Raw genomic sequence first — 13684 nt, 5'->3', positions numbered from 1 at the left:
ATAAAGTAAATATATGTTCGAATTAGATGGAGTAATCATTCCTAATTGAAATAATTACTGAACGTCTGAACGAGAGAACCTATATTCTATGGACACTAACAAATTAAATTCAAACTTGAAACATTTCTGATTCTATAATAACAAGTGTCCATTTTGTTTTCCTTCTCTTTGTTTTCATAACCAATAGGCAATAAGTGATGAATAATATTGCACTGCCAAGCCTAACACTGTTTCAGCATATAAAAAAAGGTCATTTTAGGGTTTAGGATTTAAAACCTTTCAATAATATGAAGAGCTCAAAGTATATAAATATAAATTGTATATATAATTAGTTTTTGACTTATTGTCCACTACCAAAAGTGTTGGATATATATAGATCACTAATGAAGCTTCCTCGATCCATTAAAAGTAGGAAATACATTAATTAATTAATCACCATTTCCTCAACTATATATATCATGCTCTACCATTTAACCTTCTCACTCCCAACTTCCTCTCTCCAAAAAATGGATTCACAAACCCTATCTTCTTCTTTCAACCTTGAGCTGAGGCTAATAAGGGCAAGAAACATTTTTGTTAAAACAAGAGAAGTTTTTGTGAGATGCTATATCCCTACAACAAGCAACAAAAGAGTAAGATTAGACAGCCAACAAATCTCATCACACTCCAACTTAACATGGAACCAAACCTTTTCACTCAACTGCTCTGCCACTCCACAAACCATTCAATCCCTCAAGCAAGGAACCATTGTTTTCGAGCTTCGATGCAGAAGCTCGGCTACTTTGGTATCAAGAATGAGTGGCTCGAAACTGCTGGCCAGGGCTGAGATGCCATGGAACGACGTCGTTGAGGTCCCAAATGAGAAGTGGGTCGTCATGACCGCAAAAGATGGTTACGTGTATAGTGATGATGTCAAGCCCCCGGCTTTGCAGATAGCCACCAAAGTTGAAGAAGTTGGAGAGGTGAAGAGAAGAAAGGAGTATAGTTGTGATTGTATGGATTGTGGATGCAATTATTGTGTAGATTATGATTTCTTTGCATTAGGGGCTGCTTTAATTTGAAGGTTTTTTGGATAGAGGGAAGTGAGATTAGGGTTTAGGTTTTTTGGACCATGTTTTTTTGTGTACTTGGAAAATATATTGGTTTCCTATAAATTCAAAATACATAATACCATGTCTTCTGTATATACATCACACATATTAATAGTAATAACTCAAAAGAAACATGGTTATAATCGTAAGAATGTTTATAAGAGCTTCAAATTAAAAAAATTTGCAGTATTGCTCGAGAAAATCTTGATCTTGATGGACGATATACTATTTTCTTGGACCAGCATATACATGACTGATGCAGATTTTAAAAAATTATTTGACTTTGTCAAAAAAGTGAGAGAAAAAAATTAGTAGGTTATAGGTCCTACTTTTATATCTTGGTACTAGTTTTATAATAGTATTGTGAGTGGAATGAGACTAGTTAGTGAATTTTACGGCCACTTACCAAAAATAGTAAAAATGAAATAAGACAATTAATTAGACTGAACGAAAATGACAAAATGAGACAATTAAGGATAGGAGGGAGTATTATGTAATTGGACGTTTTCGTGGATAAAAGATAAATAAATGTTTCAAAGAATATATACTTTAAATAGAAAAGTTCTTGTCAATGTGCGAGCACTTATGGTGCTCGGTGAATTCCAAATTTTTTTGGTAGTGATCTATGCACTAAAAATATTTGATATAGGCAGCTTCCATTAATTTGCATGCATACATGATGAGTAATTAACTTATTGATGGGGTGCAACGTGTGTTGTGTGTAATTTGCAATACTCTCTACTCTTTTATACTTATCCTTTATTCATGAATCTCACATGTGACTCTCTTCTATTTGTTTATTGTTCTATCCTTCTTTATTTTCTTATTGTAAACTCAGATTACCACTTTTGCAGCATTTTATTGGGTCGATCCTGGCTTTTCTTATGAGCCTAGTGTTTCAAGATTGAGATCTCGTGGATATTATAACGTTTTATTTTGTGATCTATGTAGTAATTATTATTAGTTGTTTTAAAGTGGGGATAGTGATGGTTAACATTATAGCACATTTAAAATTATCTTAACATTCAATCTCTGGTAGATTGGGCCACGGACCACAGTGGTGTACCCAGGCATAGGTGGCGCAGGGTCAACCCGGTTTGACCACGGACCGACCCGACCAAGTCCACGACTCTACTAATTTGATGTATATACAAAAAAAATAGACAAACTTCATACCAATCATAAATTTAGATTTTAATGAATCATCCCTCCACAATATATAGTTATTTTTGTATATTACATATTTTTAATTTATAAATAATGCTATTAAAATATCCCTGAATTTTTAAAATTATTTGGCACACATGGATCCCCGGCCCCTACTTCCCTCCGTTGTTGGGGCGTGGGAGTTTTTGCATCTAGATTTTGTTTATTTTCCAATTAGTATTTAACTCATTGATAAAAGGGTCGTTTTTGGAGGATTTGAAGCCTTTCAAGAATCTCAAGAGCTCAAAAATATACTAAAGAAATGAATCAAAATCTATCCATAAAAGCAAACAAGGATTCAGTTTTTGACTGGGGACCTATTTTCCACTACAACAAGTGTTGGATATGTTTCATACAATATTTAGATTGAGATTTGGAGCCAATCTCATATCTTAGTTGATTTTAATAGATTACTAGTGGAGCTTCCTCCATTCAAAGTGGAAAAACAAACCACCAACTCCTCAACTATATATATTTATGTTTATTTAGAGCTTCTCACACCCAACTCTCCCTCTCTGCAAAAAAATGGATTCTCAACCCACGTCTTCTTCTTCTTCTTTCAGTTTTGAGCTAAAATTATTAAGGGCTAGAAACATTTTTGTGAAAACATGTAGAGAAGTTTTTGTGAGATGCTATATCTCCACAGCAAGCAACAAAAGAGTGATATTTGAGAGCCAACACATCTCATCACACTTTAACTTAACATGGAACCAAACCTTTTCACTCAACTGCTCTGGCACTCCACAAACCATTAGATCACTCAAGCAAGGAACCATCGTTTTCGAGCTCCGGTGCAGAAGCTCAGCTACTTTGGTGTCAAGAATGAGTGGCTCGAAGTTGCTGGCCAGGGCTGAGATGCCATGGAACGACGTCGTTGGCATCCCAGACGAGAAGTGGGTCGTCATGACCGCGAAAGACAGTTACGTGTATACTGATGATGTCAAGCCCCCGGCTATACAGATCGTCGCCAAGCTTGAAGAAGTTGCAGAGGTGAAGAGAAGAAAAGAGTATGAATGCAATTACTGCATAGATTATGACTTGTTTCCTATTTAGAGACATGGATTTGATACTTTGGCATAGTTTTTAAATATGATTCAACCATTTTCTTGTTATACAAATATATACAAGAGTGAACTTTGATTGAATCCATTCAACAACGTGATAGGGTAAAGCAACCAAAAACCATTAAATTCAGTGAAAGAAACATTAAACAGAACCCCAATCATGTCTTCAAACAAATCTCTCAAGAGACGGAACAAACTCACCATCACACACAAAAGCACTTTGATTTCATTCTTACACGCTTCAATCTTCCTTTCCGAGCAATGCGTCCAAGACTTTCTTGTATTCACCGGAGGTGTCTCCAGCTATCGCCTGCTCCAGAGGAATACTGTTGCGTTTGAGGTACTCTTCTTTGATCCGGTGCAGGTTAACCTCAGCTTGAGTAACCACAACCCGAGTCAGAGCATTCTCGTCCGTGCCAGCCCCCTTGATTGCAACGCGAAGCACTTTCTCAAAGTACTTCTCGGGAGAGGTCAAGCATTTAATCGTTGCTCTGAGGAACCTCAAGTACTCATCGTTAGGATCTGATTTCAAATCCTGCAAAATAAGGCGCGGCGCGGTTTCTGAGTAACGAGTCTCACTGAAGGAGAGCAACGAGACCAGTGATTAGATATTACCTTATTGATAGGATTTCCAAATGCATCATTGTACTGGTTAAGTGTTGCATTAAGCTGTGGTTTGCTCCTTGTTGTCAGAATCCGTATTATCTCATCATCACCGTAGGCCTTTCCAGTTATCTTCTCATGCAGTATCTTAGCCTCCGATTTTGCCAATGTCAAGTTCGTCTCACCTCCCTCATATCGAAAGGCACTCACAAGAGGAACCAGAAGCTGTTTGGCATTCATGGAAACACAATCACATTTCTCACAATTAGATTAGTCCTTTTCAACCCTTTCCTCTTGTCTTTTCGATTTTTTAAATTGGTAAAAGGGAATATATGCGGTCGAAAATCAGTAACCACAAAACCAAATTCCATTATTGAAGGACAAACACAGCTTAGGACATGATCAATTCACCAAGATTAGGAATTTATGTATTATTACGACATAGGAATTTGTTACTTACTTTCCGGTAATCTCCACTGGTGTGATGTGCAACATCTTCTTCGAGAGATTTCTTGTGAAGGAGATGATATGTCTCCCTGACTTTAAAATGATGATATGAAGACCTGGTGCAACCGATTTCCAAGAGCACATAATTGTTAGCAGTAAGCATCTTTGTAGCCTCGTTAGCTAGTCGTGCATCTCGTTCAGCTGGGTCGAGTGTCCACACAGCTAGTGCACGCTGTGTATGCAGACATTAGTTCCACGATATAAGCAAACTAAACTCAGATCATCCATAAATGGAAGATAGAACAGAAAAATCATCCAAAACATCAATATTAATGCCTCCTATATAACTAGCATTTGCAGCCAAATCAAATGCCTTGATCATATGAAACCAACTGTACAACTTAAAATCAAGAGAAACACATACAAAGGCAGTAACTAACCAGAAAATCGCCAGAAATTTCCTTCTCCATGTCTTTAAGAAGGTCTTCTCCATAAGCTGCAGTATATGCTTCACGAATCAACCTTCGCTGTGTTGCATTCCTGTGCGCTAGAATTTTGACTATCGCCTCCTCATCCGTCCCCAGTCCTGCACAAATCCTCTCAATTTAGCCCTAATTCAGTTTAAAACTGACACAAATCAACGCAGACGTCACCTAAATTAAACAAAGTACCAGCATTCATTCATTCTTCAGAGTATTAGCATGAGCTTTTCTAGATAATGCTCATTGTTCTGGAGCAATCACATTCTAAAATACAGGAATTCTGAGAAAATTTGATGATCAACTATTCAAAGAGAATTAAGATCAAACAAACACCTGGTCGACGATTCAGATTCAAAGTGAATTTCATAAATGCTGATCGAAAAGTTTTCTGCATTTACGATCACGATCTTAGATGATTCTGAGCAAATATAAGTCCATTCGTACAAATGCTGAACATTTCAACAATTAATATACAGTGATCAGAAACCACAACAGATTTGTAACTGATGGGGTGCGTACTAAACAAGCCCAACAGCAATGACGGCCCATCAGCCCGAAGCCCAAGGAAGAGTATGAGTTCGGCATTACCAAAGAGTTCGGAGGAGTTCGGCATTACCAAAGAGTTCGGCCTCAGCCTACAGCTCGGTAAAAGCCAACCAATCAAGCTCTGCTCTCAGGTCGGCATCAAGCTCTACTCTCAGATCGGCAACTAAAGCAGTTCGGTCTCAGTATTCGACCGAACAAGGAGTTAGTGGACCCATGCAGGATTTCCACAACTTCCAACACACCCACTACCACGTGGCGTCAACTCAGGCCACGATCTTAGGCCATGACCTACACGACACCCACGACTTAGGGTGGTGATGCAAGCCACGATCTTAGTTCAGTTTATAAATAGAACTTAGATCTGATAGAAAAGGGTTAAGCTCTCTAGAGATAAAACACCATATAGCAAGTTTGTATTTGTAAGCTGTAGAAAACAGATCAAGCAATACAACTCTGCCCTCTTTTCTTCCCGTGGACGTAGATTTACTTCAGTAAATCGAACCACGTAAATTCTTTGTGTCGTGATCTGTATTTTCCTGCATTCACTAACATCAGAAATTCGCGGACTCATCACTGGCGCCGTCTGTGGGAAACAGAGAACCAAATTTGTGATAAAGCGAGTTTTTGATCCTCTTCTACCAAAAAAATGCATACCAGATCACATAACACCCGTGCCTCCGTCCGTGATAACCATGAGGAAGCTAATCCAGCAGCCCATAGGCCTGGAAAGCAGCCTCGTGAAAAATCTACCCCCGGTTCTCACGAAGAAGGAACAAGTCACTCCAGGAGTCATCGCACCGAGTCTTCCCAGCAGCCCAATTTAAATGAAGCTGTCAAGCTGTTCTTGGCCGAGAAGCAGGAGGAGTTCTTAACCTTCCTGCAGAAGAGCCAACAACCGGAGAAGACAACGGCGGATTCTCCCTCCTCATCCAGACATGAAAGTCACTACCGCAGTAGTGACGTGTCTTCCAAGAGAAAGAATCCTCAACCCCGACGTGTTCCTGTTCCTCCTCGGTACCGGAACCACAGGAGAACTCCATCTCCTCCGTACCGAAGAAATATCGGGTTCGCCATGTACGGAGCATTAAAGACTCCGTTCTCGGACGATATCACCCGAACTCCTTTGCCGCGGAACTACCGGACACCGTCAATGACTTATGACGGGCTAGTGGATCCTCATGACTTCTTGGGACGCTATCAATATAATATGGCGAACCAGGGTCTCAATGAGGTCCATATGTGCAAACTGTTCCCCGAGCTGCTCATCGGGAACGCCAGAAGGTGGTTCGACAGCCTTCCTCAAGGCAGCATTAGATCCTACCGAGATCTAATGGATGCTTTCCACAGGAGGTTCTTTCAGAAAGCAGAAGCCCGAAGCACTTCGGCTCAGCTGCTTTCTATACGTCAAGGTCGTGACGAAAAGATCAGCGACTTCATGACGAGGTTCCACAAGGAATGCCTACAAGTAGATTATCTCAATGATCTACTTGTCATTTCGGCATTCCAAAATGGAATCCTGCCCGGAGCTCTCTACAGAAAGCTCGTGGAATGCAGTCCGCAAACAGCTCAAAAGATGTGGGACATTGCGGACCAGTTTTCTCGTGCCGATGAGGCAGACCGTCGAAAACGATCTTTGGACAGCTCATCTAGAGAAGACAAAAAGAAGCCCGGTCATAGCGATCAGAGGCATCCTCGCCGAACACCTTCTCCACTAAAGGAGGGATAGCGGTCATCCGAGGTGATCGAAAAAGAGCAAGTGTGTTCGCAGATTGCGCTTAAAAGTGCCGAGCAATAAGATCGGCACCATCAAGCATAGCAATCACAGCAGCCGGAGTCAGAGGCAGGCGAAATGACCGAAGTCACACCGGAGCCGAACTCGATGGTGTGCGGCACTGAAGCCGTGATTCCGGTTGAGATCGGCATACCCAGTCCCCAAACTCACTTTCTCCTCAGAAATGAATGGTGACGGACTGAGAGCCGAACTAGATCTTGCCGAAGAAAGAAGAGAATTGGCCTGCATAAAAGCAGCCAAGTACAAGGAGCAAGTAGCCCGGTATTATAACCAAAGGGTGAAGAAGCTGCAATTTCAAGTGGGAGATCTCGTCTTGAGAAACAACGAAGTAAGCCGAGCAGAAAAGCTGGGCAAGCTCGAACCCACATGGGAAGGTCCGTATCGGGTGTCAGAAGTCCTCGGCAAAGGGTCTTGCAAATTAACTCACATGTCAGGAGAACAGGTACCCCGAACATGGCACATTCCCAACCCTCAAAAAGTTCCATTTGTAAGAGACAGTCCGGTCAGTCAGTCTTTGTGCTTGTCTTTTTTATTTGTCTATGTGCGTTTTGTCTATGTGCGTTGTGTCTGTCTATGTGCGTGTCGTCTCTTACAAATGTTACTGAGGTATCTTGTTCTTCAAAGGCTGATCCCCTTTTTAGAACATATATAAGCTAACGATTGTGAGTCAAAGCTTCTACAGAAGATACAAGACCACAATTCAGCTTAAACAAGCAGTTCGTCTGAAACGAGCTGCAACAAGCCAACGATTGTGAGTCAAAGCTTCTACAGAAGATACAAGACCACAATTCAGCTTAAACAAGCAGTTCGTCTGAAACGAGCTGCAACAAGCCAACGATTGTGAGTCAAAGCTTCTAAAGAGGATACAAGACCACAATTCAGCTTAAACAAGCAGTTCGTCTGAAACGAACTGCAATAAGCCAACGATTGTGAAGTCCAAGCTTCTAAAGAGGATACAAGACCACAATTCGGCTTAAAAATCAAGCACTTCGTCTGAAACGAACTGCAACGAAAGTCCGATTCTCGCGATAAAACTTGCCTGAATTAGGACAAGGGAAAGTCCGATCCACGCGATAAAACTCGCCGAATTAGGACAAGGGAAAGTCCGATCCCCAAATTAGGACAACGGAAAGTCCGATCCGAGCGATAAAACTCGCCAAATTAGGACACAAGACGAGTCCGGTCAAAGATGTTTATTTCATCAGACCAAAGACGAGTCCGGTCAAAGATGTTTATTTCATCAGACCAAAGACGAGTCCGGTCAAAGATGTTTATTTCATCAGACCAAAGACGAGTCCGGTCAAAGATGTTTATTTCATCAGACCAAAGACGAGTCCGGTCAAAGATGTTTATTTCATCAGACCAAAGACGAGTCCGGTCAAAGATGTTTATTTCATCAGACCAAAGACGAGTCCGGTCAAAGATGTTTATTTCGTCAGACCAAAGACGAGTCCGGTCAAAGATGTTTATTTCATCAGACCAAAGACGAGTCCGGTCAAAGATGTTTATTTCATCAGACCAAAGACGAGTCCGGTCAAAGATGTTTATTTCATCAGACCAAAGACGAGTCCGGTCAAAGATGTTTATTTCATCAGACCAAAGACGAGTCCGGTCAAAGATGTTTATTTCATCAGACCAAAGACGAGTCCGGTCAAAGATGTTTATTTCGTCAGACCAAAGACGAGTCCGGTCAAAGATGTTTATTTCATCAGACCAAAGACGAGTCCGGTCAAAGATGTTTATTTCATCAGACCAAAGACGAGTCCGGTCAAAGATGTTTATTTCATCAGACCAAAGACAAGTCCGGTCAAAGAAGTTTACTTCATAAGACCGAGGACAAGTACGATGAAATTTTTTCGCTAAGCTGTAAATACACAGTGTTAGAAGCGGAAACAAAATTTCATTTTCAAATCTTGTTCGGCACACAACTCCGCTACCCTACAAGATGGCGTTACGCTATTACAAAGGACTATTCTACTGTCCAGGGTTGCTAAAGTTGAGCCATCTATTCACAAAATCCTCGTGAAGCTGAGTTCGGGCGTTCCAGGCAGCTGCAGAATAAGCAGGTCGACGAGATGCTCTAATCGACCTGCCACCTCTTCTCTGAGCCCGGGAAGCCCTAGCACCTCGGCGGCGAAGAGTCTCTTCACGAAGCATTTGTTGATCTTGCTCACTCATAATCACAGCTCCTCTACGAACTTCAGCCTGTTCTCGTCTTGACGTTTCCGGCTGTTCCAGAGTTCGTTGCTGACTTGGAGTACGGTTTTGAGCAAGTGAATCAAGGGTTTGAGCTGGAGTATGAACATCTGTTGGCGGGAAATGCCTAAGGAATCTCTCGATTGGAGGACGCCGGGAAAGAACGATGTCGTACCGAGAAGCCCAGCGCCGCAATGATTTTACAACTTGTTGGCAAGCCGAGCTCTCCAGCGCATTGTTCCTCCGGAGTACATGATATTCCTCCCACAGTTCGTCAACTCGTTCCTGAACTTCTGAGATGGTCATTCCCCCACGCCTGATGATGAAATCCTCATACGCAGTCCTCTCAGCCACGGCGGTATTCAGCTCGGCCTCCAGATCCTTCTTTTCGGACTCTAAGTCCCTATTATCGGACTCTAAGTCCCTATTATCGGCCTCTCAGCTTCATTGTTCCTTCGGACTCTAAGTCCCTATTATCGGCCTCCAGCTTCATCTGGTCAGCTATAGCTCTTTTCTCAGCTTCGTCTAAAGCCGAAGAGTACAGCCGCTTCCAGTGAAGTACCTCCAGCTCCTTGAGAGTTAAGAATACAAAGCAGCTATGTCAGTTCGGCATTTCAGCTTACCGAGCAGGTAGTAAACCACAACAGGAGTAAGAGAGTACGAAAGGCTATACGAAGACACAAGAGCAGAAAGAAGAATTTTTTTCATTCATAAGAAAAAATTCTTTCTATACAAGGAGGACTTCAAGGCCATTTTACATAAAGGAAGAAACTAAACTAAGAGAAGGGGGGCGAAATCATACTTCGCTAGCTTCGTCTCCGCCTTCTCGGTGAGGTTCAGCATCCTTCTCCTTATCTGCTTCAGCTTCAGCCTCTGCCTCCTTGCTCTCCCCAGCCTGCTCGGCGCCACCGTAGCCGATCTGCTGCGCCTCCTGATCGGCCTGCTTATCGCCGACCTCCTGCTCCAGCGGCTCGGCCTCACCCTCTCCGTTGTAAGTCGAAGCGGGTGAAACGGGTCCCACGGAGGCAAAGATAGCCTCCAGGTTCTCGTCCCGATCAGCTCGACAACTCCGGACTCGGTCTGCAGAAAGCAGGACCGAGGATGAAGCGAGCTCCTCAAGGAGCGGCAGATTCTGAAGCCGAGCTGCTATCTCTCGGCTGTACAGAGGCAGCACGACGTCGGCCCCCTGCTCGCCCTTATCGGTAATTAGCCTTACCAGATCACCGACAAAGGCCGAGAATTGGTGGCTCAGAAAGAGTTTCTCCACGAAAGCACGGAGACCCTCTCCTTGGGCAACCACGGCGGCAGCATCCCTCCGTTTCGTCTGCTCTCGCTGGATGACGAGCTGGTTTTTGGCAAACTGAGCTTCATCCTGGGCCGAAATCCTAGCAGCTCTGGCTTTCTCAAAGTTTGCCTCAGCCTGCTCGGCCCGGTGACAAGCAGCCGCCAATTTCCTCTGCATCTCAGCATAGTCGTTGGACGCTTTGGAGAGTTCGACGGCGACGAGCTTGGAGAGCATATCGTTCCTCTGAAAATGGATAAGGAAAAAAGTCAACAGAGGGCACCAAAAATACAGGACAGAAGCCAAGCCAAAGAATCAAGAAGACAATTCACCTCGGCAAAGTCCGTGGGCCATAAAAATGGCTCACAGATATGCTCCGAAGGAGGCGCCAAGACCACGTCTTTCTCTGGCGCTCTCGGGGGCTTCTGGGTCTTCCCCTTCCTACTTGCCGAAGTCGACTCCGGCTTCTTTGGACCCGAAGAGGTCTTTTGCCTCTTCGGATTCTTCTCGGCATCAGGCGCCGAGCTGGTAGCCTTCTCTTTCTCCGGCTCCTTAAGCTCGGAGGATTTGCGGCTAACCTTATTCAGCATGAACACTGCCAAAAAGCAAGAAAACAAGGTTAGTTTTCTTCGTTAAAGCAGTAGAGCATAAAGATAAAGAGAAATCCTCACCCTCGGCCTCTTCGTCCGAAGACGAGATGTCGAACACGACGTCGCCCTTGACGAGCTCAGACTCCGTGTATTGTTTCCTAACTATGGGAATCTTGTTGAGCTCGCCATCGAGCTCGTCCAACGGTTCAGGCCGAGGATGACGGATAACGGACTTCGGCCCTCTCCAGGGAAAACTAGGAGCCGCGGTCCTATTATAAAAAAAGAAGCGATTTTGCCATTTCGGCCATTTGGTTTTACAAAAGGCCCTAAAAGGCTGTAAAGGGACCAAGTAAAACCAAGATCCCTTCCTCTTAAACTGGAAAAAATTAAGGATTGCCCTCAGAGACAGATCCTTATCTAGACTACGCAGTTCGGCAGCAAAAGCCGATAAGTGCCTCCAAGAGTTCGGAGTCACCTGACCTAAAGGGAGTTGAAAAAAATCTAGCAGCTCTACAAAGGCAGGGGGAAGAGGGAAACGAAGCCCGCATTCTAAGCAGGCCTCGTACACGGTGGCGTAACCCTCCGGCGGGGAGTCAGCCCTATGATCACCGTCAGGTACCACCGCCTTCCCCCCAGGAAAAAAGTATTGTTCGGGTAGGGATATCACAGTATCCTTACTCAAAATACTATGGAAATACTCTACGGTCTTCTCCCCGGACTCTTTCCGGCCAGAAGACCCCTTACCGCCTTTCCTACCGCTACCTAACTCGGAAGAAGAAGAAGAAGACATGGTTCTTACTCTTTGCAAATTCTGAAGAAATTCTTGAAAGCGGAAGGAAATTTTTACGCAAAGGAGATAGAGTGCAGAAGAAGCAGTCGCAAAAGTGCTTCAATGATGAAGAAAGGAGGTATTTATCAGGTTCGGCGAAGATTTCAAAATCGTCGCACCGTTTCGAATCCCACCTTTTTAGGATTCAACGGCCGGATTTTACTGTCGCATTTAATGCAGTCACGTGCACCGCACGTCCCCTGACATCAGCCTCCCCCTTGCCTTTATCCAGAATGCCGAAGTGACTCACTTCGCCGAAGTGAATCACTTCGCCCTTCGGGGGGGGTAGTGATGGGGTGCGTACTAAACAAGCCCAACAGCAATGACGGCCCATCAGCCCGAAGCCCAAGGAAGAGTATGAGTTCGGCATTACCAAAGAGTTCGGAGGAGTTCGGCATTACCAAAGAGTTCGGCCTCAGCCTACAGCTCGGTAAAAGCCAACCAATCAAGCTCTGCTCTCAGGTCGGCATCAAGCTCTACTCTCAGATCGGCAACTAAAGCAGTTCGGTCTCAGTATTCGACCGAACAAGGAGTTAGTGGACCCATGCAGGATTTCCACAACTTCCAACACACCCACTACCACGTGGCGTCAACTCAGGCCACGATCTTAGGCCATGACCTACACGACACCCACGACTTAGGGTGGTGATGCAAGCCACGATCTTAGTTCAGTTTATAAATAGAACTTAGATCTGATAGAAAAGGGTTAAGCTCTCTAGAGATAAAACACCATATAGCAAGTTTGTATTTGTAAGCTGTAGAAAACAGATCAAGCAATACAACTCTGCCCTCTTTTCTTCCCGTGGACGTAGATTTACTTCAGTAAATCGAACCACGTAAATTCTTTGTGTCGTGATCTGTATTTTCCTGCATTCACTGACATCAGAAATTCGCGGACTCATCAGTAACATTATCATCATTCTGCTGAGACATAATTTGAAACAAAATTCCAGAAATAGAAGAATGTGGACTATTTCGCACAGATCTAATCAATCAATGACAAAAGCATGAGCAGATGGAGAGAGATTTGGCATTACCAACAAAAGCTTTCCTGAGCAGCGCAGCGTCCTCTTCCGGAGCGGGAACAATTACGGGTACTTTGAGTGTTGCCATTGCTCTCTCTCTCTCTCTGTGATTCTCTCTCTACGATTATTGCGTTAGGTGAATGGAAATGGCGGTATTTATAGAGTTGAAACTGAAAGCATGTGTGTTGGCGTTATTATGGGAAAAAGATAGCAAAGCTGCAAAGGTATCATCGAATTCTCATTTTCTCACAGATGCAAACGTGATTCTCATTTTCTCTTCTACTATTTGTTTAATCGAATAAATCTATTTTGTGTTTTAATCTCGTATTTTAATTTCCACGTAATTAATTACACCAATTTACATAAATTCATTAATATAATAGGAGAACGTAATGGTTAATACGTTTTAGTCCAAGATCTTAATAATGGAATTAATGACATTTATTTCTGCAGAAAATAAGTAACTCCGTCTATCTTTATTTCCTACTACCACTTAAGAAAAAAAATGTAGACGGTATTTCAGTGGATTTA

The 13684-nt window shown here is 43.1% G+C and overlaps 2 protein-coding genes across 5 annotated transcripts; one reads left to right on the top strand and one right to left on the bottom strand.

The window, feature by feature from the left end:
- Positions 1-474: 474 nt before the first annotated feature.
- LOC121786542 lies at positions 475-1188 on the top strand. Its single transcript, XM_042185182.1, has one exon. It carries the CDS (start codon positions 507-509, stop codon positions 1059-1061), a length of 555 nt encoding a protein of 184 aa, XP_042041116.1. The 5' UTR covers positions 475-506; the 3' UTR covers positions 1062-1188.
- Positions 1189-3359: 2171 nt separating this feature from the next.
- LOC121787001 (annexin D6-like) lies at positions 3360-13350 on the bottom strand. Of its 4 annotated transcripts, none has more exons than XM_042185597.1 (5): positions 13166-13350; positions 4852-4997; positions 4425-4643; positions 3977-4189; positions 3360-3896 (listed from the first exon to the last, which is right to left on the bottom strand). In XM_042185597.1, exons 1-5 carry the CDS (start codon positions 13239-13241, stop codon positions 3603-3605), a joined length of 948 nt encoding a protein of 315 aa, XP_042041531.1. In that variant the 5' UTR covers positions 13242-13350; the 3' UTR covers positions 3360-3602. The 4 variants fall into 4 exon arrangements, with proteins under 4 accessions (XP_042041531.1, XP_042041533.1, XP_042041534.1 ...); XM_042185599.1 differs by lacking the exon at positions 13166-13350 and adding an exon at positions 5065-5515; XM_042185600.1 differs by lacking the exon at positions 13166-13350 and adding an exon at positions 5083-5515.
- Positions 13351-13684: the final 334 nt, after the last annotated feature.

The sequence above is a fragment of the Salvia splendens genome, chromosome 22 (assembly GCF_004379255.2).
Source record: "Salvia splendens isolate huo1 chromosome 22, SspV2, whole genome shotgun sequence".
Taxonomy (NCBI): domain Eukaryota; kingdom Viridiplantae; phylum Streptophyta; class Magnoliopsida; order Lamiales; family Lamiaceae; genus Salvia; species Salvia splendens.
Note: the sequence above shows the minus strand (reverse complement) of the source record. Positions and strands in the feature narration are given on the sequence as shown.

Bases quoted from the DNA above. Each gene is read 5' to 3' on its own strand.
- LOC121786542 (XM_042185182.1), top strand. From the start codon at position 507: ATGGATTCACAAACCCTATCTTCTTCTTTCAACCTTGAGCTGAGGCTA.
- LOC121787001 (XM_042185597.1), bottom strand. From the start codon at position 13,241: ATGGCAACACTCAAAGTACCCGTAATTGTTCCCGCTCCGGAAGAGGAC. The intron at 4,998-13,165 runs GTAATGCCAAAT...GGATTTGTGCAG, and splicing joins GCTCAGGAAAGCTTTTGTTG to GACTGGGGACGGATGAGGAG. The intron at 4,190-4,424 runs GTAAGTAACAAA...AATGCCAAACAG, and splicing joins CCAGTGGAGATTACCGGAAA to CTTCTGGTTCCTCTTGTGAG.